Source organism: Pleurodeles waltl, chromosome 4_2 (assembly GCF_031143425.1).
Source record: "Pleurodeles waltl isolate 20211129_DDA chromosome 4_2, aPleWal1.hap1.20221129, whole genome shotgun sequence".
Lineage (NCBI taxonomy): Eukaryota > Metazoa > Chordata > Amphibia > Caudata > Salamandridae > Pleurodeles > Pleurodeles waltl.
The window spans coordinates 1026143112-1026167248 of NC_090443.1; the positions used below are offsets into that span (position 1 = coordinate 1026143112).

General features: G+C 45.6%; 1 protein-coding gene across 2 annotated transcripts in view; it reads right to left on the minus strand.

The window, feature by feature from the left end:
• Positions 1-23577, minus strand: part of RNF20 (ring finger protein 20) — a 107866-nt gene extending 84289 nt beyond the window's left edge. Inside the window, exons 1-7 of one of the 2 annotated variants that reach the window (XM_069232896.1) lie at positions 23470-23577; positions 18616-18750; positions 13646-13813; positions 13320-13464; positions 2871-3056; positions 879-997; positions 323-469 (exon numbers count right to left, since the gene is read on the minus strand). In XM_069232896.1, the coding sequence (XP_069088997.1) occupies positions 323-469; positions 879-997; positions 2871-3056; positions 13320-13464; positions 13646-13813; positions 18616-18744 (894 nt within the window). In that variant the 5' untranslated portion in view covers positions 18745-18750; positions 23470-23577. The remainder of the gene's footprint in view (positions 1-322; positions 470-878; positions 998-2870; positions 3057-13319; positions 13465-13645; positions 13814-18615; positions 18751-23469) is intronic. The other variant, XM_069232897.1, reaches the window with a different exon arrangement.
• Positions 23578-24137: the final 560 nt, after the last annotated feature.

A 24137-nucleotide genomic window follows, 5' to 3' on the forward strand; every position in this document is an offset into this window, starting at 1 on the left:
AAAAAAATAAAAAAAAACAGAAAGTTAAAGGTATGCCCCCCACCAAACAAATGTGCATGTGTTTCTGAAGACATAACATAAAAGCATTGAGAGTGTAGGTGGAACACATGCAGGCATTCCTCTGCAATAAACACCTCAGAAAGGGCTGCACACAAACATATTAGGAAACTGTAGGTCTCTTGTTCTCAGCCGTTCTCCAGGAGGATGGTGGGCGATCCGTCATACAAGGTCTTTGTGTATGTTCATGCTCTAGGAATGATAATGTTCTAGGAGTTGGCTTTCTGACCACAAATAAAATACTGAGTGTAAGCGCTGCACTCACCCTCTCCAGCACTTCCGCCAAGTGGCGATTGAGTCTCTGTTCCCTCTTTCGGATCTTGTCAATGTCCCACTGAAGATCTTCAATCATGGTTTCCAGCACGGACACGCGGGACTCTGCAGTTTCCACCTTCTCCTGCAGGTTAGAGAACTAAGGAGAAATTGATGACAACAAAGGGGTGATCAGCTATAAAGGCAGTCTCCATCACAATGCCTTAGTAATCCTTGGGGCGTTACCCTATAGTCTGCATATTCACTGCATACCCGATGTCCACTGTTTCCCCGATTGTACACACAATTCCATACCAATGAAATGAGGCCCTGAATGATTTCAATAATGCTTCAGACAGAGGGCAAATCGACAATAACAACAAATATAAGCATGCACTATGGTTTATACAAACACCTAACATAGTGTGCTATGTTTTATCGAAGGTAGAAGGCACAGGGCTAAACGTCTGTGAATCTATTTACAGCGCGCTTTCTACTGTCTGTTCCAGAATATCAAGTAGTTTATCCAGTACAGGAAGCAATTTCCAAGCTGTGACCCTTTCATTTACCTCCTGCTTCATTCCATTGTGCTTCTCCTGCAGAAGGTCTGTCAGCTCCTGCAGACGGCCGTTCTCATGCATCAGGAGCGCATTCAACTCCTTCACAGTCAGCTCCTCCACGCCGGGCTCTGAAAGAGGTATGTGGCCAGGTAATGTGGAGAATATGATCCAAGCACACGGGCACTTGCATAGTAGATATAAATGCTATTCATAATTAGGGAATGACCAAATCATTTTTAATCACTCGTATTCTCCTTGAACAGACTCAGGACACTGAATTCTTCAACAAATCAGACCAAAGAACTGCAAGATATGCAAACAAGAGCGCAAAGAACCCTAGTAGAGCACAAGAAAACACCAGCGACAGTCCAATGAAAGACATAATGACGCAACTTGGCACAGTCACCCAAGGACAACAAAAGGAAAGGCCAAGGAGAGTGCAACAAAACATGAGCCATGAGAGGGCATTAATCCCCAAGAAAAGCACAAAAGAAAGCAAGAAAACTTCCACAAAAGGGAAAGCAAAAATCATCATTAGAGGCGAGTACAGCAAATGTCCTCCAAAGGGACGGCAAGAAAAGACCACCTCCCTCCAGCCCCAAAAAGAGAATGAAAGGTCATACAAATGCAAGGATCACTGTTTACTACTGTTTGAAACAAGATGAGCTCTCAGATATTGAGCCAAACGTCCATTTTTGTCCTTTTTTATCCTTTCCGTTCATTAGGAATTTCATAGGGAGGAGTCCAATGAAAATTGGGCCTGATTAACAAAACTATTTTGTGATCGCAGCCGTGTGATTAACGCAATCCTGTGGTTTGCAAATCAAACATGGCCTTTTTCATTTTACAAACTGAAAAACTGTATCCAACTCGCAAAATGACCCATTTGTAATTCCAATTGGGAAGGGCTGTGAAAGAAGCTTCCCTTACTAACTGCAATTCAGGACGGCCTGGTGCAATGCTTTGTGACCGCAATTACTTAGCAGACCACTGAAAACTCCTGAAAGACCCATTCGATAAGGTGAAGCGTGTCAGGCGTCCTCACACGGGAGCAGGCACTAGTCCAGGGTATTACTAGATGCTCCCCCCACCCCCAAATGTGTTCCGAAAAAAGATTTTGTTTATTTACAAAAGCAGCACCGGTTCTTTTAAAGAAAAATCCTGTTGGTGACTACAAATAAAGGCATGATGGTCTAATGTTTGTTGCAGGTCACCATTCATGTGTTGGTAGCAAATCAAAGAAGGGTCTCAAACTGCAACCTGACTAATTAATACCCCCGCAAATCAAAATTTTGCAATGTGACCTAATAATACTTCGATCGTATTGCAAAATTAAAACCTGGTTGCAAGGGGACAACCCTGAAAATGCAGGATTCCTTAGAGGTGTTCCAGGGTAGAATCAGGGAAGCTACTTGAGCGCAGTGTTGCAGCCATGCAGATGGGAGAGGAACAAGTCCAGCACTGCTGCTCTGAAGTAGGCTTTGGGTGAGAAGTGCGTCACTATTTTCAGGAGCAAGAGTTTATACCACGCAGTCTTTTTTTCCTTGGTGATGAGTTCTTTGAAGGAAAGCTCTTCATCAAAGGCGAATCCAAGTGATTTTGCACTGGCTGTGTTTTCATGAAACCTAGCCGCATGTCAGATAGCCAACTACCTCTCTAGTTGTCATCTTTGCTGCTGAGTTGTGGACAGCATTTCCCTGCTGCAACAAAGTTGTATACCTCTCACATGTGCCATTCAGGTTGTGAGACCATATTTCCATACTTCATAACTCAACTGTACCTCTCAAACTTTACTCTAAATTTGAGACATTATGTCGCCATCTTTGTTACACTTTACCCAATCTGTTGTTGTTAGATTTTTGGAGATCATCCTTCTACTCCTTGAAGGATGTGTAATGCTCACCTTGACACCTAACTGGCTGGACAGTGAAGAAGCTGCTGTGGTTGATCTGTCTCTTCAGAACTTTGAGTTGCTCCCTCAGGTGTGCAAGTACAACTCACCTTTGCTGTTAAGGTTGAGAGACAGGGTCTCTACCCTGGCCTGCATTTTGTCATACACAGCTACAATCTGTGCCACAGCCCGACGAGAGGACTCCACACGCTCTTGCAGCTGCGTTTCAATCTCCTCACTGCTGCTGCTTGCGAGCGTGGCCAAGAAGGAGAATGCTGGTTCCAGGTGTCCCTCGACTGCAAGGAGCAAGAGATAAAGTAAAATGTCAGAGATGCATAGTGACATGGAAGATGGAAAAAGAGGGAAAGATCAAGAGGGCTTTCCCAAGTCGGGTTCTATATACACATGCAATCCGGAACGTTACAGCAGTCGCACAAACTAGTTTAAACCTAAAACAAAAATACCCCCAACATTGAACAGAGGTCGTCATACTGTGAGAATGCTTGGAGACGCTTGAGAGTCACAGCATAAAAACATGCTTGTTGCCTGTGCCATTCATTTAGCCTACTAATGTACTGCATTATGCGTGCTAGGAAGTGCATGTGTAACAAGTGAAAGAAAACAGAGATCAGTCACCTTTGTTTGCAAAACGTATTGCCTTTTCTCAGTCATCCCAATAAGTGAATGGCGGCACAGCTGTAAACTTCACACCTGAAAGCCATAATCCTCAAGCCATCGTGGGAAACAAAGACACTCTGCGTGTAACTCCCAAAGGAGACCAAGAGATAAACTAGTGTGTGAACTCTCTTTTGATTTCTTAAGAAAAGTTAAAGAATTCGAACAAAAAAGGAATTACATTTAGATGATAATACCAGAAGAACAAAGAAAAGGAAACAGTAATGTTGTATCCTGTATTTGTTTCAGACTTGAGAACCAGAATGCTCTTTAAATAATAACTTAGGACTTGTATTCCACAAATCGACATTGGAATGAACATATAAAAACCATTAAATCCAGAGCACTTTTACAGGGAAGTTCACTTGTGAAGTTCAATTACAATATTGAGGGATGCCACTCACACGCAATGTTTCACAAAATCCTGACACTAGCACTTTAGGGATCAGAAATATTTTGTATAGAAAGAAGGGTTATTCTGACCCTATGTAGAGCAGCTGGTTAAACCTAAAAAAGGGGTCAATGATCCAAAGCATACGCTATGAAATGAATTTATTACGGTGGTCACAGGTGTTTGGTATACGTTTTTAAATGTTTAAATAAACTTTCATCAGGTGGTGGAGTAACTAAATGTAGGCAAGGGCTCTTTTGAAATATACGAATGTTAACAAGGAGTATGTTCTGTCCTCAGGGGTGTTTGGGATGGGACCCATTCCCACAAAAAAACGCTAAAATGACTGAGTATCATCTTTATCTTTGCACAATTATTTATTTAGCCCAAACACCCTTGATTAGGTTAATACTCCACATCCTGGGTAATCCTAGTGTTTTTCCGTATGTTTTATCTACCAGACCCTGCACTTTGTCACAAAATGTTGAATTTCAGATTAGGACGTAACCCCAAGTGGAGGTTGTAGGAAGCTGGCCTGGTGTGTGGTGGATACCTAAGGTACTTACACCTTATATCAGGTATCCCCTATTAGTGTAGTGTAGGCAGGAGCAGTGAATGAGCAGCCAAGGCTTATCTATGAGACATGCAAAGCTCATGCAATACCACTGTTGAAACACAGCACTTATACACATGAAAGAAAACACACAGTGTTACAAAAATAAAGGAACTTTATTATGGTAACACAATACTAAAAATACTGTAGAGGCAATACTATACACACACACACACACACAAGCAATTAGAGGCAGGCATAGAAAACAGGGTAAAACACAATAGTGAATATTGACCCTGGGGGGTGTCCAAACCATATACTAAAAATAAAATGGAATGCGAATATGGGACTCCCACTCAGGTAAGTGGAATGTATAGAGGAGAGCTCGGGGTACCAGGAAACCACATAGGTAAGTACCACAACACCCCCCAGCAACCAGGAAGAAAGGAGTAAACCAGTGGATTTTCCCCACACTACCCACAAAGAAGAAAAGAGAAGAAATGCAAGACCCTGAAGAGACTGCAAGACCCCAGCGGTGGATTCCTGTGAAGGAAGACCTGTGGAGAGAGGGGACCAAGTCCAGAAGGCACAACAGAGTCCAGTGGGGGAAGGAGCCCCTACCCACCACACTGAAGATGCAGGAGTTGGTCACCGGTGGACACAGGATGGTCAGCACTGCACCCCTGAAGACGGAGTCGAGTTTTTGAAGGATGCAGGTGATGTCCCAGGCCGGGTAGAAGACTGCCAACTGGGTTGTGTGTCCGGATTCCTCCAACAAGCCTTGGCAAAAGGTAATCTTTGCGGTTGGAGGAAAGTGGAGCTTCTGGGGACCAGCAAGGTGCAGGAGGACTCAACCCAGGAGGGGGAGTCACAGGGGGCCCTCAGTGATCAAGAGAGCCCACAGAAGTCCAGGCAAAACCCACAGGAGTCCCACAGGACAAGGACACAGAAGGTGCAAGAAGGAGCCCATGCAAAACTACAAAAGGAGATCCCACGTCACAGGAGACCCAAGCAGAGGGCTGTGCTTCGCAGGAAGGAGTGCCGGCGGCTGGAGCTGCATGTTGCCTGAAAATCCCTTGAAGGAGATGCAAACATGCCTTGGCAGCTGCAAGGGACTCAGTGCACGCAGTGTCCTGCGTAGGAAGACAAAGGCTAACCTCCACCCAAGTTAGACAGCTGGTAGGGAGGACCAAGGGGACCACTCCAGACCACCACTGGTGATGCAGGATCCACGCACCTCAGCAGGAGAGGGGATCCATGCAGCCAGTCGTTGTTGCTGTAGGTGCCTGAGGATGCAGGGGAGTGACTCCTTCACTCCAAAGGGGATTCCTTATTTCTGCCTGTGCAGACTGAAGAGTTGCTGTCTTCTGAGGATGCACGCCCAAGGAAAAGTTGCAGAGCTGGCTAGAGTCTTGGAAACAATGTTATAGAAGAGTCTTCCTCTTGGATCTGCAGCTTTGTCGGTTCCTGCAGGGTCCAATCGCAGTTCTAGTGGCCAGAATTCGAAGTGGCGATTGCAGAGGAGTCCTGCTGGAATCGTGCAAGCTGAATCTGAGGAACCACCCCAGAGGAAGACCCTAAATCGCCCTAAAAGGGGGACTGGTCACCTAACCAGGTAAGCATCTATCAGGAATGGGCTCTGACACCACCTGGCTGGCTGGGCCACTCAGATGCTCCCAGAGTTGCCTGCCAACCTTGGAATCAAGATGCAGAACCCAGTGACCCTCTGGAGGAGCTCTGGGCACCACCCCTGGGTTGGTGATGAACAGGGAAGTGGTCACTCCCCATTGTCCAGTTTCACGCCAGAGCAGGGACTGGGGGTGCCTGAACCGATGTGGACTGGTTTATGAACAGAGGGCACCAAATGTGTCCTTCAAAGCAAAACCAGTGTTACTTCCCTCTCCCAAAGGAAATCCTTTGTTCTGCCTTCCTGGGCTTAATCAGATCAAGCAACAGGAGGACAGAAACCTGTCTGAGGGGTGACAGCAGCTTGGGTTGCCCGGAAAACCCTGTAAAACTGGTAGTCGAAATGCTGGGGGTCCTCTAAGGAGCCTCCAGCGTGCATGGAATCATACTTCCAATACTTGTAACAGTATTGGGGCATGATTCCGACATGTTTGATACAAAACATGTCTAGGTTCGGAGTTACCATTATGTAGCTGGACATAGGTAGTGACCTATGTTCAGTGACCTATGTCCAGTACACACATAAAATGGCATCCCTGCACTCACAAAGTCCAGGAAAATGGAGCTTGTGGGGGCACTTCTGCTAGTGCAGGGGGTGCCCTCACATACAGGTACTTGCACCCTGCCCTCTGGGCTAGGTCTGCAAGCTGCAATAGATCAGCAGGCTACAATAGGAAGTCTTCAAAAATGTGTGTGAGCCTACTGAGTTAGTAGAATTATTTGAATCTTGGATCTGCAGGTTTACATGCAGTGCAGTACATAAGACATCCCAACCCTGCAACTAAACTGCAATACTGCAAGACTGGAGTAACACGATTCATGTTAAATAAACATTGACAAAGATAACAGGTCTTGCTTTTCAACATGCCATGACAAAACTAATGGGTCTGGCTTTTGTCAGAGGAAGTGTTTGGTAACAGTTGGCAATTCTGTTTATGCAACTCTTGTATGTCCTAAAAAAATGCCAAAAGTAAGTAACCTCTTGGAAGCTGGGAGTGAGGTCCCTCTGCTGAATAGACTGCATTAGCAAAGTTAGGCGGTATCCTCAAAGATGTCTGGTATAAAAAGGAGTCGGAAGATGAAGTTTATATTGTAACTTAAAAAGCAGAAGCAACAAAATATTGAATAGATACTTTTCAGACTGTGTCAGTATGTTTGGTGCACCTGCGGAAAGCTGACATGCATGTACACCTTTATTTTGTGGATAAAAAGCTCTCAATCAAACAACATTCTATCAGGACACCTAAGTAAAACAAATGAACTTGTAAGGGAGATTAGTGAATAGACTTAGACTGCCATGAAGACAAACAGGACATACTTGCTAAAAAGAAAAAAACACAGCCATAAAACAACAATTTAAATACCATGTCAGTAAATACCATAAACAACGCGCACTGACTGAGTTGCACGCTGCATGTCATGCTACAGATTAACAAAAGAACTACTTGAGCACCATCACCAACAGGAAAGCAAATCAGACACTGTAATTAACCTGAATATGTCATGGCCTTGATGGAAAACCTGTCTAAGCAGGAGCAAATCGTGAAACCCCCAATGGTTGAAGAAGGGTGGTTCAAAGCCCACTGTCTGCACTACTTCTTCTTGTGTTCTTTTAAAGTATTGTTAACATCTGTCAGAAGAGGTAAAAGGCTATGGCAAATGTGAGTATACCCTGTGTGTGCAGTAAAGGCTTCTGCAAAAGGGGATGCCACTTTCTCATGGGAGGGTTTGAAGTCCAGGCTTAACTTGGAATAAAAGTAGTATTCTCGGAACAGCACATCAATACTCGCTGAATGTGCAGTGAATACAGGTGTGTTGGGGTTCTTTTGCTGAGGCAGGGCTCGAAAAATCTACTCGACCACTCGCTATGGACAGTTTTATTTTATGTGGTCAAGCTATTTTTAGATTCCACTCAATCCTTCTGGCAAGTGGACAAACAGGTGGTCTGTTCAGTCAGAAACTGAATTAGCAAATAAGATGCCTTTAAATCTTATTCTTGTCACATCTGCTCTGTGTTCAGAAACAGAAGTCAAAAGCTAGTTTGTCTTCTTGAAATGCAAATAAATTTCCTTGTAATTGCAAAGTTGCAGGATTTTGTAAGGTGAACTGTCTGACCTATGTGAAATTAAAGGCTTTTGGTATCAGGTTTTCCCTAACACACATCATTTATATAACTAAGTCAACTTTACAAACATTTCAAAATATATTTAAATAGTTGTGAAATACCATTTTTTGTACTTCTGGGTGATAAAAAAAAAATATTTTAACCGCTTCTGTGCCTTGGACGAGGTACCTCGTCCAAGGCTACAGTTCCCCTATGCCTTGGACGAGGTCACCTCGTCCAAGGCACAGGGGAACTTGGGGGAGTGCTAGCGCACCCCCGTGCACCCCCCTCCCCCCCCAAGGCGGGGATGGAAGGGGAAGACCCCACCCCCCCGTGACATCAGCGCGCGAGCGTGCGCTGATTAGTCACAGGGGCCTCCCCCATCGTGCTGGAAGCAGAGCTTCCAGCACGATTGAAAGAGAAATGCTAAGCATTTCTCTTTCAATCACGTGGGGGAGGCCCGGAGGGGCTTCAAAGGGAAGGAAGTGTATTTCCTTCCCTTTGAAGTCTCTCCCAGGGTTTCAAAAGCCGGATTGATTGCAATCAGTCTTTTGAAACCCCCAAAGACACCAGGGATTTTTTTTTTTTTTAAATTGACATAAGGGAGCGACCCCTTGGGCAAGGGTCGCTCCCAGGGGGGGTATTTTTTCGGGAAGGCCTTTTCTGCCCCCAGGGGGGGCAGAAACCTCTAGGCACCAGGGATCATTTTTTTTTTGTTATGTTTTATTTTATTTTTTTAGGTGGGGAGCGACCCCTTAGGCAAGGGTCGCTCCCCTTGGGGGAAAATTATATTTAGGCCATTTCTGCCCCCCTTGGGGGGCAGATTGGCCTATTTTGATGAGGCCAATCTGCCCCCAAGGGGGGCAGAAACCACTAGGCACCAGGGAGTTTTTTCTTTGCGTGAATTTCACGCAAAGGGAGCGACCCCTTAGGCAAGGGTCGCTCCCTGGGGGGGGCAAATTTATTTTAGGCCATTTCTGCCCCCCCCCCTGGGGGCAGAAACCTCTAGGCGCCAGGGGAAATTTTTTTGTGTGTTTTTTTTTTTTGTTTGTTTGTTTTTTTAGAGATGGGTAGCGACCCATCAGGCAAGGGTCGCTGCCCTGGGGGGCAAATTGTATTTAGACCATTTCTGCCCCCCTTGGGGGCAGATTGGCCGATTTTAGGTCAATCTGCCCCCAAGGGGGCAGAAACCACTAGGCACCGGGGATTTGTTTTTTGGCGCCAATGTCACGCAGGGGGAGCGACCCCGTAGGCAAGAGTAGCTCCGGGGGGGGTTGGGGGGCAAATTTATTTGAGGCCATTTCTGCCCCCGGGGGGGCACAAACCTCTAGGCGCCAGGGCAAATTTTTTTTGTGTGTTTTTTTTTGTTGTTGTTTTTTTAGAGATGGGGAGCGACCCATCAGGCAAGGGTCGCTCCCCTGGGGGGCAAATTGTATTTAGACCATTTCTGCACCCCTTGGGGCAGATTGGTCGATTTTAGGTCAATCTGCCCCCAAGGGGGCAGAAACCACTAGGCACCGGGGATTTGTTTTTTGGCGCCAATGTCACGCAGGGGGAGCGACCCCGTAGGCAAGGGTCGCTCCCCGGGGGGGGGGTGGTGGGGGGGGTTTGTTGGGGGTGCAAATTTATTTTAGGCCATTTCTGCCCCCAGGGGGGGGCAGAAACCTCTAGGCGCCAGGGCAATTTTTTTTTTGTTTTTTTAGAGATGGGGAGCGACCCATCAGGCAAAATGTGATGTGTCCACATTGTGTTTTGGGCCATTTCCTTTCGTGGACGCTAGGCCTACCAACAGAAGTGAGGTACCATTTTTATCGAGAGACTTAGGGGAACGCTGGGTGGAAGGAAATTTGTGGCTCCTCTCAGATTCCAGAACTTTGTCACCGAAATGAGAGGAAAAGGTGTTTTTTGGGCCAAATTTTTATGTTTGCAAAGGATTCTGGGTAACATAACCTGGTCAGAGCCCCGCAAGTCACCCCATCTTGGATTCCACTAGGTCTCTAGTTTTCAGAAATGCACAGGTTTGGTAGGTTTCCCTAGGTGCCGGCTGAGCTAGAGGCCAAAATCTACAGGTAGGCACTTCGCAAAAATCACCTCTGTTGTCTTTCAAAAAATTGGATGTGTCCACGTTGCGCTTTGGGGCGTTTCCTGTCGCTGGCGCTAGGCCTACCCACACCAGTGAGGTATCATTTTTATCGGGAGACTTGGGGGAACGCTGGGTGGAAGGAAATTTGTGGCTCCTCTCAGATTCCAGACCTTTCTGCCACAGAAATGTGAGGAACATGTGTTTTTTTAGCCACATTTTTAGGTTTGCAAAGGATTCTGGGTAACAGAACCTGGTCCGAGCCCCACAAGTCACCCCATCTTGGATTCCACTAGGTCTCTAGTTTTCAGAAATGCACAGGTTTGGTAGGTTTCCCTAGGTGCCGGCTGAGCTAGAGGCCAAAATCTACAGGTAGGCACTTTGCAAAAAACACCTCTGTTTTCTTTCAAAAAAATTGAATGTGTCCACGTTGCGTTTTGGGGTGTTTCCTGTCACAGGCGCTAGGCCTACCCACACAAGTGAGGTATCATTTTTATCGGGAGACTTGGGGGAACATAGATTAGCAAAACAAGTGTTATTGCCCCTTGTCTTTCTCCTACATTTTTTCCTTTCAAATATAGGAGAGTGTGTAAAAAAGACATCTATTTGAGAAATGCCCTGTAATTCAGATGCTAGTATGGTCACCCCGGAATTCAGAGATGTGCAAATAACCACTGCTCCTCAACACCTTATCTTGTGCCCTTTTTGGAAATACAAAGGTTTTCTTGATAGCTATTTTTTACTCCTTATATTTCAGCAAATGAATTGCTGTATACCCGGTATAGAATGAAAACGCACTGCAGGGTGCAGCTCATTTATTGGCTCTGGGTTCCTCGGGTTCTTGATGAACCTACAAGCCCTATATATCCCCACAACCAGAGGAGTCCAGTAGACGTAACGGTATATTGCTTTCGATAATCTGACATTGCAGGGAAAAGTTACACAGTAAAACGTAGAGAAAAATTGATGTTTTTTTCACCTCAATTTCAATATTTTTCTTTTTCAGTTGTTATTTTCTGTAGGAAACCCTTGTATGATCTACACAAATGACCCCTTGCTGAATTCAGAATTTTGTCTACGTTTCAGAAATGTTTAGGTTTCTGGGATCCAGCATTGGTTTCATGCCCATTTCTGTCACTGACTGGAAGGAGGCTGAAAGCACAAAAAATTGCAAACATGGGGTATGTCCCAGTAAAATGCCAAAATTGTGTTGAAAAATTGGGTTTTCTGATTTAAGTCTGCCTGTTCCTGAAAGCTGGGAAGCTGCTGAGTTTAGCACTGCAAACCCTTTGTTGATGCCATTTTCAGGGGAAAAACCACAAGCCTTCTTCTGCAGCCACTTTTTCCAATTGTTTTGAAAAAAACTGAATTTTCACTGTATTTTGGCTAATTTCTTGGCCTCCTTCAGGGGAACCCACAAAGTCTGGGTACCTCTAGAATCCCTAGGATGTTGGAAAAAAAGGACGCAAGTTTGGCTTGGTTAGCTTATGTGGACAAAAAGTTATGAGGGCCTAAGCGCGAACTGCCCCAAATAGGCAAAAAAGGCCTGGCACAGCAGGGGGAAAAGGCCTGGCAGCGAAGGGGTTAATAGGATGAAAAAAGACAGAACACTTTACTTGGTGATGTGAAAATAATAAATGTTTTTGGAAACCCAATTTTCGCAGATTATTGTTAATACACTATATATATATAGTTTTATCAGTAAAGCTACAAGTTAGTATGAAGGTTTTTGGACATTTCTTGGAAATGTACAGTCTGTAAATGACAGTGCGCTAATAGAAAATGTTTTAGTAATATATTTATGAAAAGTGAGCGTTTAAACATAAACTGAGAAACACTCTTGCCCTGATGGCAAAGCTATTAGTAAACTAAGAGGCAAGTCGTGCATGGATCATGTATACCCTAAATGTGGGCTAGATTTATCATACATGGAGCAAACATTTAGTGTATTTAATCAAACAAAAGAGGACCTTTTTTTTACAGCGGAAATGCTGAACTCACATATTTGAAGGTGCACTCATATGTGACGATGAAGAAAAAAGCGACTGTAAAATACAATATTTGCCTAGGATCACACAATTTGAGACCTGTTCCCAGGTGAAGTATATTACAGTTAGGTTGGGTAGATTATTTAAACTGCTCGTTCTGCAGGTCTAGTAATATTTTTATGATTTTTCGAGGTCTGGGAGGGCAGATCAGGAATGTAGTGGGTGTCTAAAGCGCTCAGATGGAAGAGAGGAGACACAGATTCTTTGGGGATATCGAACAGTCAGTGTAGAATAAATGAGGGTATAGGTTTCACACCTCTGCGATAGGCTTGAAGAGTCAGTATAGATAGCGAAGGCAGTTTAGTAGAGTGGGGCAAAGGGTCTGTTACGGCTCACCGAGGGGTTATGAGGGCCCTCCAACATCTTAAAAGAGTTAGGTAGGGGTCATCTGAGGCTGATTATGGGTCTCGTAGGTCCTCCATGGCTAGTAGAGGCTAGCTCACGATAGGATGAGGTCGAGTGAGGGTTTAGGAGGGTGGCTCAGGCCCAGGAGAGGCTGTTAAATGGACTGGGTGTGCCTGAAAAACAACTTAAGGGTCGAAGGAGGGAAACTGAAGACTGGTGGAAAATGGGGGCGGTAGCCGAGTGTTTTGGATGGCCTAATGTTGGTTCACGAGGTCTGTGAGCAAGTAAAGCTTGCACAGCTGCTACTTATGTATAATAACTGCACGGATCAGTTTTCCGAGACAAAGCTGGTATTGCTGCGATCTATCTTCATCTTAGTGTCCTAGGTTAGTTTTTACAACTTCTAACTGCGCTGTGCTTCTTTAGAGTCTGCGTGAGAGAGAGTTGCACTGCCGCTACTACTTGTGCTGGCACACTTTACACATTATGGGCACATGCTCCACAAAATATCACGTGAAAGCAGGTTTCAACAATCACTGTTAATGTTTTAGTAAGTTATGTCAACTGGGAGGTGGTGGGATAGGGCAATGTATTTTTGTTCAAGGGGTACGTGGCACCAAATCATTAGAAAACCGCTTTGTACAGAAGGCCTCTGTTCTCAATGAAATCCCTCTCACCTCGCTCATCTTTTCGCTCCTGGTTGCTGTCCGAGTCTGGCTCAGGCTCAGGCACCACAAGGGTCTTCTTGCCCTCAGACAGCAGGTCAGCCAGTCCCTGCTCCATGTCATACCGCTTCAGGATGATCTTAATGTTCTCGTCAAACTGTGGGTAAAGTAATGACACATGTCACTACTGAAGTGATGGGTGCAAGGAAGAGGGAACAGAAGGAGGGGGATGTGAGAGAGAGACAGACAAAATGAAGAAAAGAGAAAGAAGTAGAGAAAGAAATTAGGAGTGGAGAGAACAAAAAAAGAAAGAAATCAATACTGTGAGAGAAAGATACCTGACTCCAGTAGCGATTCACAAGCAGAAGTGAAGCATCGTCCGTAGCCTGGCGCCTCTCCAGTTTCTCAATGTGCTCACGCAACTCATCCTCAATTGCCTGACGCTGATCCAGCATGTCGGCCAACTTCCGGTTCTTGGTTTGCAAAGTGCGGATGTCCAGTTCTTCCTAGGTGAAGAAGGGGGTGACATACCATCAGAGCAATGCAGTCTTACAAGCCTTGAAGATCTCAGTTTCAATCATTATTAACTGAGTTACTGAATGTTATTATTATTATTTTTTAAAGAAGACTTTAAATCTGATCAGACTAAATGGAGGGGATTTTGAATCTTGTCCTTATCTAAATTCATACAAGTAATCAACATACAATGTAAATGTCCTTATGCCCCTCCACCTCGCGTTTCAGGTGGTTTTAGAAACAGCATTACCTTGCCCTAGGTGCACTGTACCAGTCAAACACCTTACTGTAGCCTTTAACAAAATCAACCATCCATTCTCACTAAAGCAACTAATGCTAGGATTACCCTAAACTGTTTTCCCACTTCTAAACTCCACTATGACCTCTGCCAAAAAACACTCATCTTATGGGGACACCAGGCCGGCTGCTCTTCTAAGCAGAGGAAATAGGCCTCTGACAGGGAAGACGACAGATTGGAAGAGTGCGGTGAGAGAGGCCGACAAGTGGCACAGGGGAGTGGAACCATGACAGAGCGCAGGTCTGGAGGACACAAGAGAAAGAACTGGCCATAGGTAGAGGAAAAACAGAAATGAAGTGGCATGCGAAACAGCAGAAAGAGAAGGGGGGGGGGGGGGTGTTGTCATATTAAACTAAAACTGCGTGTCAGGCCTAGAGTCAAGAGGGGGAAAAGAAGGAGGAAATATGCCACAATAGTACGAGAAGCAAAACAGAAAGTAAGAGGCAGGAAGAGAGTTTGAAAGCCGAGGAGCACTGTGAGACAGAAGGGATGTTAGGGAAGAGGTGTGGTGCAGATTACTGCATAGAGATTAGCAAAGCAGAGACAATGATGCTAAAAGCTGGGAATGCACACACAATGACAAACTTCTTCCATGCCTTACTAGGTACTCCAGACCACTCTGTTTTTTAGGTCTTCAAGAAGCTTAGAATTAGATAAGCTTACTATGACACAGAATGTGCTGCTCTTCACAACTTCACATACCTACTGCTATGGTAATGTTAGGTAACATCTGGTAACCTAATCATATTGTAGGAAGCTGGCTCGGTGTGCACCTATGGTGTTATCACCTTATACCAAGTCCAGGTGTTCCATATTGGTAAAGTGAGTGTCTAAGAAGCCAGGGATCTCTAGGGGTAGCTGTGGATGAGCAGCCAAGACTTATCTAGGAGACATGCAAAGGTTATGCAATACAGCTATAGTCACACAGCACTTACACACATGAAAGAATCACTCAGTGTTACAAAAATAACGGTACTTTATTATAGTAACACATATACTAGAACACTGTTTAGGCAATTCCCCAACTGGAGGTAAGTAAACACACTATTATATACACATTAGCAATCAGTAAATAGCATAGAAAGCAAAAGGCATTGGTAAAAGAAACAGCAAATAGTGAGGGCCCTGGGGGAGGGCCAAACCATATACTAAAAAAGTAGACTGTGATAGGCAGTACCCTACTCAAGGAAGTGGAATCAGTAGAGGGGAGCTGGAGGAACTAGGAACCCCATGGGGCGAGTACCAGAGTGACCCCCAGCAACAAGGAGAGCAGAGGTAAGTACATTATTTTCCCCAAAACCAACAAGAGGACTTTGGAAAAGGATTATGCAAGACCCAACCAAGACTGAAAGAACCCAAAGGTGGATCCTCACAGAACAGGACCTGCAAAGGAAGGGGACCAAGTCCAGTTGGAGTGTCCGGTTGTGGCAGGAGCCACTACCCACCCTTCTGTGGAAACAGGACCAGGTTGACGGTGGACAAAGGAGGTCAGCAGTGCAGCACAGGAGCCGAAGAGGAGTCCCAGAAGTGATGCAAGTGATGTCCCACGTCGGCGAGATGCAGTTGGTCAGTGGTGCTGGAAAACCACTAACAAGCCTTGGCAAATGCGAGAGTCAGAGAAGAAGATTTTGCAAAGCTGAAGAGAACCAGCAGGGTCCAGGGCACTCGACCCAAGGAGGAGAGTCCGGGGTGACCCTCAGCAGCTGGAAGAGTCCCAAGAAGAGTAGGCAGCCCCCACAGGCAACCCATTAGCAGTAGGCACAGGAGTCGCAGTGAGGCCCACTCAGCACACCTAGAGGAATGTCCCACGGCACTGGAGCAGCAGGCAGGGGACTGTGCTTTGCAGGAAGGAGTGCTGGGGGCCGCAGCTACACAGAGATTGAAGATCCCTTGGAGGAGGAACAAACAAGCCTTGGTTGCTGCAAGGATAGCGGTGCACAGAGATACTGTCCTGAAAGGAGAGACAAGGGCTTACTGTCTCCCAAGATGGATAGCTGGTAGAGAGGACCAAGGGTACCACTCCAGACCACCACTTGTGATGCAGGATCCACGCAGCTCCGGAGGAGAGAAGATTCACGCAGGCGGCCATCACTGCAGTTTGTGCCTGTGGATGCAGTGGAGTGACTCCTTCCCTCCAAGGGAGGTTCCTTCTTACTTCTTGTAAAGGCTGAAGACTCATCGCCCTCAGAGGATGCACAGCCAGGGAAATGATGCAGTCTCTCGAAGGAGCTGGAGGAACAATGTTGCAGAGTGGAGCCGTCGCTGGAGTTGCAGATTGTCGGTTCCTGGAGGGTAGAGTTGCAGTCCTAGTAGCCAGAAGATAAATGTAAACAATGCAGGGAAGTCCTGCTGGAATCTTGCATGTCGAATCTGAGGACCCACCCAAGAGGGAGACCCTAAATAACCCAGGAAGGGGGATTGGTCACCTAGCAGGATGACCACTTATCAGGAGGGGGCTGTGACATCATCTACCGGACCTGGCCACTGAGATGCTCCTAGGGGCCTCTTCCCACGTTGGATGCAAGATGGCAGAATCAAGTGGCCACCTGGAGGAGCTCTGGGCACCACCACTAGCGTGGTGACTGACAGAGAGTGGTCACTCCCCTTTCCTTTGTCCAGTTTCACGCCAGTGCAGGGACCGGGAGTCCCTGGACTGGTACAAACCGGTTTATGCAAAGAGGGTACCAAATGTGCCCTTCAAAGCATACCGGTGACTTGGGGAGGCTACCCCTCCCAAACCATGTAACACCTATTGGCAAGGGAGAGGGCGTTTCCTCCCTCTCCCAAAGGAAATCTTTTGTTCTGCCTTCCTCTGCCTGAGCTGGTCAAGCAGCAAGAGAGCAGCAACCTGTATGAGGGGTGGCAGCAAGGTGGGCAGCTCAGAAACCCACAGAGATTGGTAGGAGCAATTCTGGGGTCCTCTAAGGAGCCCCCAGGGTGCAAGGAATCATGCAACCAATACTGGCAACAGTATTGGGGTATGATTCCAACATGTTTGATACTAAACATGCCCAGGTTCAGAGTAACCATTATGTAACTCAATACCTGTATCCAGTACACGGGTAAAATGGTTTCTCCGCACTGACAAAGTCCAGTGTAATGGAGCTGGAGTTCGTAGGGGCATCTCTGATTATGCAGTGGTGCCCTCATACACAGGTACCTGCACCCTGCCCACTGGGCTAGGAGGGCCTACCATAGGGGTGACTTACAGTGACCTGTAGTTAAAGCATGCATGCACCTTTTCATGCAGCCTGCAATGGCAGGCCTGCAGACACACTTTGCAAGGGCTCCCTTGGATGGCATAATACATGCTGCAGCCCATAGGAAACCCCTGTTGTCCCAATGCCTTGGGTACCTAAGTACCATATAGTAGGGACTTGTATGAGTTGACCAGTATGCCGATAGTGGGGTGTGCAAAGTCCTAAGCAACCAAATTTAGACGGAGAGAGCACAATCACTGGGGTCCTGGTTAGCAGGTTCCCAGTGAAAACAGCTAAAACACACTGACAGCAGTCAAAAAGTGGGGGTAACCTCCTTGCAAGACAAGATGTGCCTTTTTGATCCTGCCTGACTTTGTCTGGATTGCCATGTATCTTCTTCAACATGAGCAATGATCAGCAAGTCTTATGAGGGTACTCTATGCTTCTTTCACATTCCTCCAGAGAACACAATACATCATACTCAAGCAAGGGGAGAGGAGGACTCATATTATGGAGATTTAACAGATGTTTGCCTGACAAAATTGGTGGCTCCCCCAACTGGCACAGTAAACTGACCTGCACTCTTGAGGAGCTGCCACCAACCATCAGTTACTCCAGAGCCTTGCATGAGGAGTTTATAGTTATCCTCTGCTATAGATGAGGTACAATTTGGATGAATATTATCAAAATAATGGAGCAGCTGCGACTCACTGCCCAGTCCGTCTAGAAGGAAATGCAAGGCAGAATAGAAATGTCCCAACAGGGTAGGGTGCTGCACCTTTGTCAGCCAGCCTGGCAAGGCTTTTCTTCCTCCATAAGGGGAAGAGAAACACGGGCTTTAAAGGATACTTGAAAACTACCCTAAAGCAAAGTGGCATGTCTCTGGAGAAGTAAAAATGCCAGGTCCCTGTGTTCTGCTCCATAGCACAGTGAAACAGAGGAGAAAAGGAAACACCAGCAATTGGGATTCCTGTAATATACCTTGTGGCACACAGGTGAATGAGGAAACGAGAACACCAGGGGCTGATAATGGTTCCTGTAGCCCAGCAGGTAAATTAAGAAAAGTATTAACGGGGGATGTCGGATTCCTGTACTTCTACACAATTATAAAATAAAAAAAAACATGTCATGTAAAGCCTAAACAGTTCGAACTTGTTAGCATCATAGCTTTGAAAGCTTAAAACAAGAACCTCACAGAACACTAGTGGAACCCTGTGATTATGCGTACACTGGAGAAACAAAGTGATTAAGAAACATTTGATTTAGAAAGAGTAAAATCTAAGAATGCACATACCGTGGATGAGACTCCACCAAGTTTGATAGTTTCCACTTTGGTACCGGAGTCCTCGACCGCTGCTTTCTTTTCGGGGGGACCAGAGGTGCCCCCATCGCTGCTGGACCGCTTGCTACCAATCCCCGACATCCTGCTCTGTAAAGAGTAAAACACAACTCAAGCACCTAGGTACTTTCAGACTGAGAACCTTCGGGTGTTTGTATATACCCCAAGGCATATTCGGGCCAATCATAAACAACATGAATGTCACAATGAATTGTCGTGCAGTTACTGCAGCAGATGTCAAGTAGCAGAAGTTGGGAGAGAGGTGGGTGATATGATACTGTTAAGAAAAGGATGGTATGCTGTTTGCTCTGGGTCACAACATTCACATTTCAGAAGATATAATTCGAGCCTCAGGTAACACACGACGAATATTCGATCTTCAACTATTAAACAGGATTAAATTAAATAAGAAGAATGTCACCATCAACAGTGATCTTTACATCGTCCCAGCAGACACACAACATCACAATGAATAGGTCTCTCTTCAATCGGCAACTACACTTTGATTGAAAATGTTTAAGATAAGTCAGTCCAAATAAACGTTGATAATTTTTTTTTATATTAAAAAAACATAATACAATTGACATTAAAGAGTGCAACGATCATTCCAAATATAACTGGCACCACCACTACATGAATATCTGTTTCAGACAGTGCGTCTCTTCTGTGTCCATAATTACAAAAGACAATTAAAAAGAAATTCAAAATCATATTTAACTAATCTTGACCCACCGTCCAATACAGGACGCAGATGGATGTTCTGGCCTCCATAAAGCAGCACTGTAGCAAATGCAGATGACAAAGTTCATCTGGTACTTTCCAATAACACAGTCAATTTTCCTTCCCCAGCCGTTGTGCATAATTTATTTCTTCCATAAAAACTCTGCAGGATTTGGTCAAGTCTCAAATGCTGCTTTGTGCCAAATACCTACCAACAAACAAGATCCAAGCGGTCCTTACCATTTTCTGTGGTATACACTTGCAATAAAAAAACTAAAATTTAACCACTTCACTAGACTGTCAAAGCCAGACCTACTGACTATATTTTCAAAAGCTTGTTGGAACTGGTGCATGGGTATAACTACTGTCAACCACTGTCCTCTGCATCACATCTGCAGACAGGGAAGCTCCGTCCTGAATATCATAACGTAATACACAATTAAATCACTGCTGTGAGAAAGGCCATGTGTACGTCACAATTATTTTAATTATTATACTAATTTACAATTTCAAAACCTGAAAAATCATACCCTTTGGTTCCCAGAATGTCGGCAAATATGAAATCGTAAGCGTATAACAACATGCTCTTTATTTATGCTCAGAGAGAAACCTCGTGCTGCAGCATGAAATGTGGAAAATAATACAAGTGTAACATAAGAAGAGAAGGATAACACCTTATATTCGGTAATTTAAGATATACATTTTAGTATCGTGCTACTCTTTACCCTGCATCTGAATCGCTACCCAAGTTCCAATTAAAGGATTTTAAATTGCGTAGCTAGTAAGAAGGGGATAACACGTGATTTAGGCCCATATTTATACTTTTTTTGCGCCGCATTAGCGGCATTTTTTAGACGCAAAAGCAGTGCAAACTTACAATATATAATGGTTACTTTGTAAGTTTGCGGCACTTTTGCGTAAAAAAATAACGCATATGCGGCGCAAAAAAAAGTATAAATCTGGGCCTTAATCTTATTCTATAATAATAATAATTACTCTAAATCAGTGGTTCCCAACCTTTTGACTCCTGAGGACACCCACTGAATCATTATTGGAAGCTGGGGACCCACAAGCAATTTGTACAATTTGAATTTCAAACATTAAAACAGTAATTCACAAAAAATACACAAACAAGTACACACTAAACAAATACTCCAATTAGTAAAGATATACGCGGTCATTATGAACATGGCGGTCTGGACCACCATATAATATTCTTGGCAAAACCGCCACTGGCGTAACTCCACCACTGCCAGGCTTCCACCGCCAGGCAGCCTGGCGATGGTGGAGTTACATATCCGACAGGGCAGCACTGGCCGCCGGATAATGAGGCAACTTCCACCAGCCTTTCCCTGGCGGTTTACCCTGCCAGGGAAAGGCTGGCGGAAGGGTGCCTCGGGTGCCCCCTGAGGGCCTCTGCACTGTCCATGCACTTGGCATGGGCAGTGCAGGGGCCCCCATGTGCAGCCTTTCCTGCCTACGGCCATACCACAGTGCATGTCACTACCCGATTTACGGGCAGTGACATGCGTAACGGGTGCTGCGGCACCCGCCGCACTGCTGCATTGTCGCCGGCTCCATGTGGACCCGTTGGCAATTTCCAGGCCCAGCATTCCGCTGGGCCGGCTGGCAGAAACACTGTTTCCACCTGCTGGCCCAGCGGAATGTTCTTTATTGGGCCGGCGGGGTCCTCGACGGGCTGGCAGTCAGTGTTTAGACCGCCAGCCCCCGCCGTGTTCATAATGAGGGCCATAATCTTTATATATTGAAAACATATGCAATTTTTTTTTTAATTTTAATGGGAAGGTTGGCGCTGCATCTCGGCGACTAACTTTTCAATGTTCGGTTTTATTTAAGAAAGTTGAATCCTCAGGTCAGATTCTATATTTTCAAAGCAATTTCTGTTTTTATTTTTTAGGTACCTAAGATCTGAGAAACCTTTTTGACATAAATATGTGGTGGGGAAAGGAAGTAAAACCATGAGGGCCTCTCATCTCTCCCCAGCCTCTCTGTTACATATAATTCATTTGTTTTATAGCACCTATCATACCAGTGTAGGGTGTCTGAGCTCTTTACAGGGTACTACAAGGTGTAGGATTCACATGTCATCCACACTGGTAGGCGTTTTTTAAGAGTGCTTGGTTTGGAGAAGCACAAACTCAGGAATCATAACACAACGCAGTGGTTAGCATTGACTTTAATAATAAGAAAGTATTTCTATGCAAGGAAACCTTTTTTATAGCATAAAGAAAATGAAAGACTGAGAAAAAATTTCTAATTTGTGTCATGCAGTTTGCCTTGAGCTTTTTAATGGCAGTTCATAGCTCACTGTGCTAGATTACAATTGTAACTTATGCATTGCACTATAACAAAAGAATCTGTGACAAAAACAAAAACCCACTGTGCTATGCATATAAAATACTGTTCTATGCATAATACACATTCTTTGCAGCAGGCATTTTAACCATCTGTGTTACCTTTGAGTCAAAACTGCCAGGGCACAAAACTCCCATCTCTCTCCAGCAGGTATATTAATCACTAAGTTATCTTCACGCTTTTATTTTTGTTGTAAAGCTGCTGGATGTACAAGGAATGTTGCAGTGCTTTTAAAACTGCCAACAAAGGAAGTTATAAATATAAAACACACATGCACATGTTTGTCAGAGGCCCCAGCAGGAGAAGTGCCATCCTGCCGCCCAGGCCTGCGGACCCCCTGGGAATGTGTCACGGACCCCTGGGGGTCCGCGGACCACAGGTTGGGAACCACTGCTCTAAATCACACAAAATAACAAGAGATTCCTCTCTAACAAGGAGTCCCGTGCGAGAAACCATAGCAAAAAGACACGAAGGGTTATACGCGGGCCGGCCCAAGCCTGGTCTGTTCCACAGATAACAATTTTAAGATCAACCGAGAGAAGGTAAGGGTGCATGAGCACGCGCAAGCAGAGAGAGTCTGCTTCCACTGATGAAGGAGGAAGAGAGATGTGTGCACTAAACGCATCAACTAGATTTTGGCTCCTAAAATTCATCGTGATACTTTTCACGTTTTAAACACTGAACCGAAAGCAGACAATTCATAGGCTGTCTGTATTAATTAACAATTAATCCCTGGCAGTCCAGTGACATATGGTAACGTTTCCTCCACGTGCAACTAGAGTATTGATTTTCTGAAATGTCCATAGAAGAAATTGCACCGGGACAAACGCCGTGCCTGGGCACTGTAAAAGGCACTATTGGAAGCAGTGTCAATGTATTGCTTGGTACAGTAGATGGATCAGTGTTAGATGCAGTGTTCGTAAGTCATTATTGTCAGTTGCATGCAATACTGGTCCAGTGGCTGGTGCAGTGACAAATGCAGTACTGGTCCAGTGTTTGGTGCAGTGACAACATGCAGTAGTGGTCCAGTGTTTGGTGCAGTGACAACATGCAGTACTACTGGTCCAGTGTCAACAGAGATAAATGCAGTACTGGTCCAGTGTTTGGTGCAGTGACAACAGAGATAAATGCAGTACTGGTCCAGTGTTTGGTGCAGTGACAACAGAGATAAATGCAGTACTGGTCCAGTGTTTGGTGCAGTGTTAGAAGCAGCGTCGGGTGCAGTGGCAGATGCGTCCTGGTGCAGTCTAGAAGCAGCAGTAGTGCATTGCTCGACTGGCACAGTGCTAGATGCAATGCCTGTGGTGCGCTGCAGTAGTAGGTGCATTTATGTTGCAGTGCTGGGTTGAATACTCGATGCAGGAGAAGGCTGCGGGTGCAATGCTGAGGCATTAGTCTCTGCACACCTGCTGCTCAACTAAATGCACTGAGATGGAAAAACTGAAAGCTGTCACGTTAGATGCAACTCTCAGTCCAGTGGGTACTACATGTAGGCGGAACACTAGTGGTGAAGCATTGTCAGAGACGGCTGTGACACAGTTAGAAACACTTCTGGCAACCGGGGGTGTTAAGTGCGGGGGTGGGAGAAGTACCGGGTGAAACAAGGGGCAGGTGTTCGCTGCAGCGCTGGACACAATACAGTGCTAGGGACAGCGGCGTGTGACGTGTTTGGAGTCATGTTGGCGGTAAGAAGACCACCTGTCTGCTACTTACACGGCCCGCCGGTAACTACGGCTCAACGTCCCCGCCGGTTATCGGTCTTTCCATAAACGACATTTACCCGTCGCGCCAGTACTTCCGGGTCACGTGGTAGCCAATCCCAACGATGAATACATTCTAAGAGTTGAATTGTACAGGGAGGGACTCGTTATGGGTCACATCAACGAGGATTGGAGAATCGCCTGCCTCTGGGGCCAATCCTAGTGCGCGGAACGGAATTCCTAAGTGCTCATTGGCTGCGTGGTGCGCACGTGCCCCTGCGGAGCACATCAACTACGAGCCGTTGCCCTGACGCCGGGCCAGCGCAGGTGGATGGTTGATCGCTGAAGAGGAGCCGGTCCTTCACCCCTTTGCTGCCAGGCCTTTCCCCCCTCAGGTGCCGAGCCTTTTTTTGGCTATTTGGGGCAGTCGCGCTTAGGCCCTCATAACTTTTTTTTCACATAAGCTACCCACGTCAAATGTGCGTCCTTTTTTCCAACATCCTAGGGATTCTAGAGGTACCCAGACTTTGTGGGTTCCCCTGAAGGAGGCCAAGAAATTAGCCAAAATACAGGGAAAATTTCGTTTTTTTTTTTCAAAAAATGGAAAAAAGGTCTGCAGAAGGCAGCTCGTGGTTTTTTCCCTGAAAATGGCATCAACAAAGGGTTTGCGGTGGCAAGATC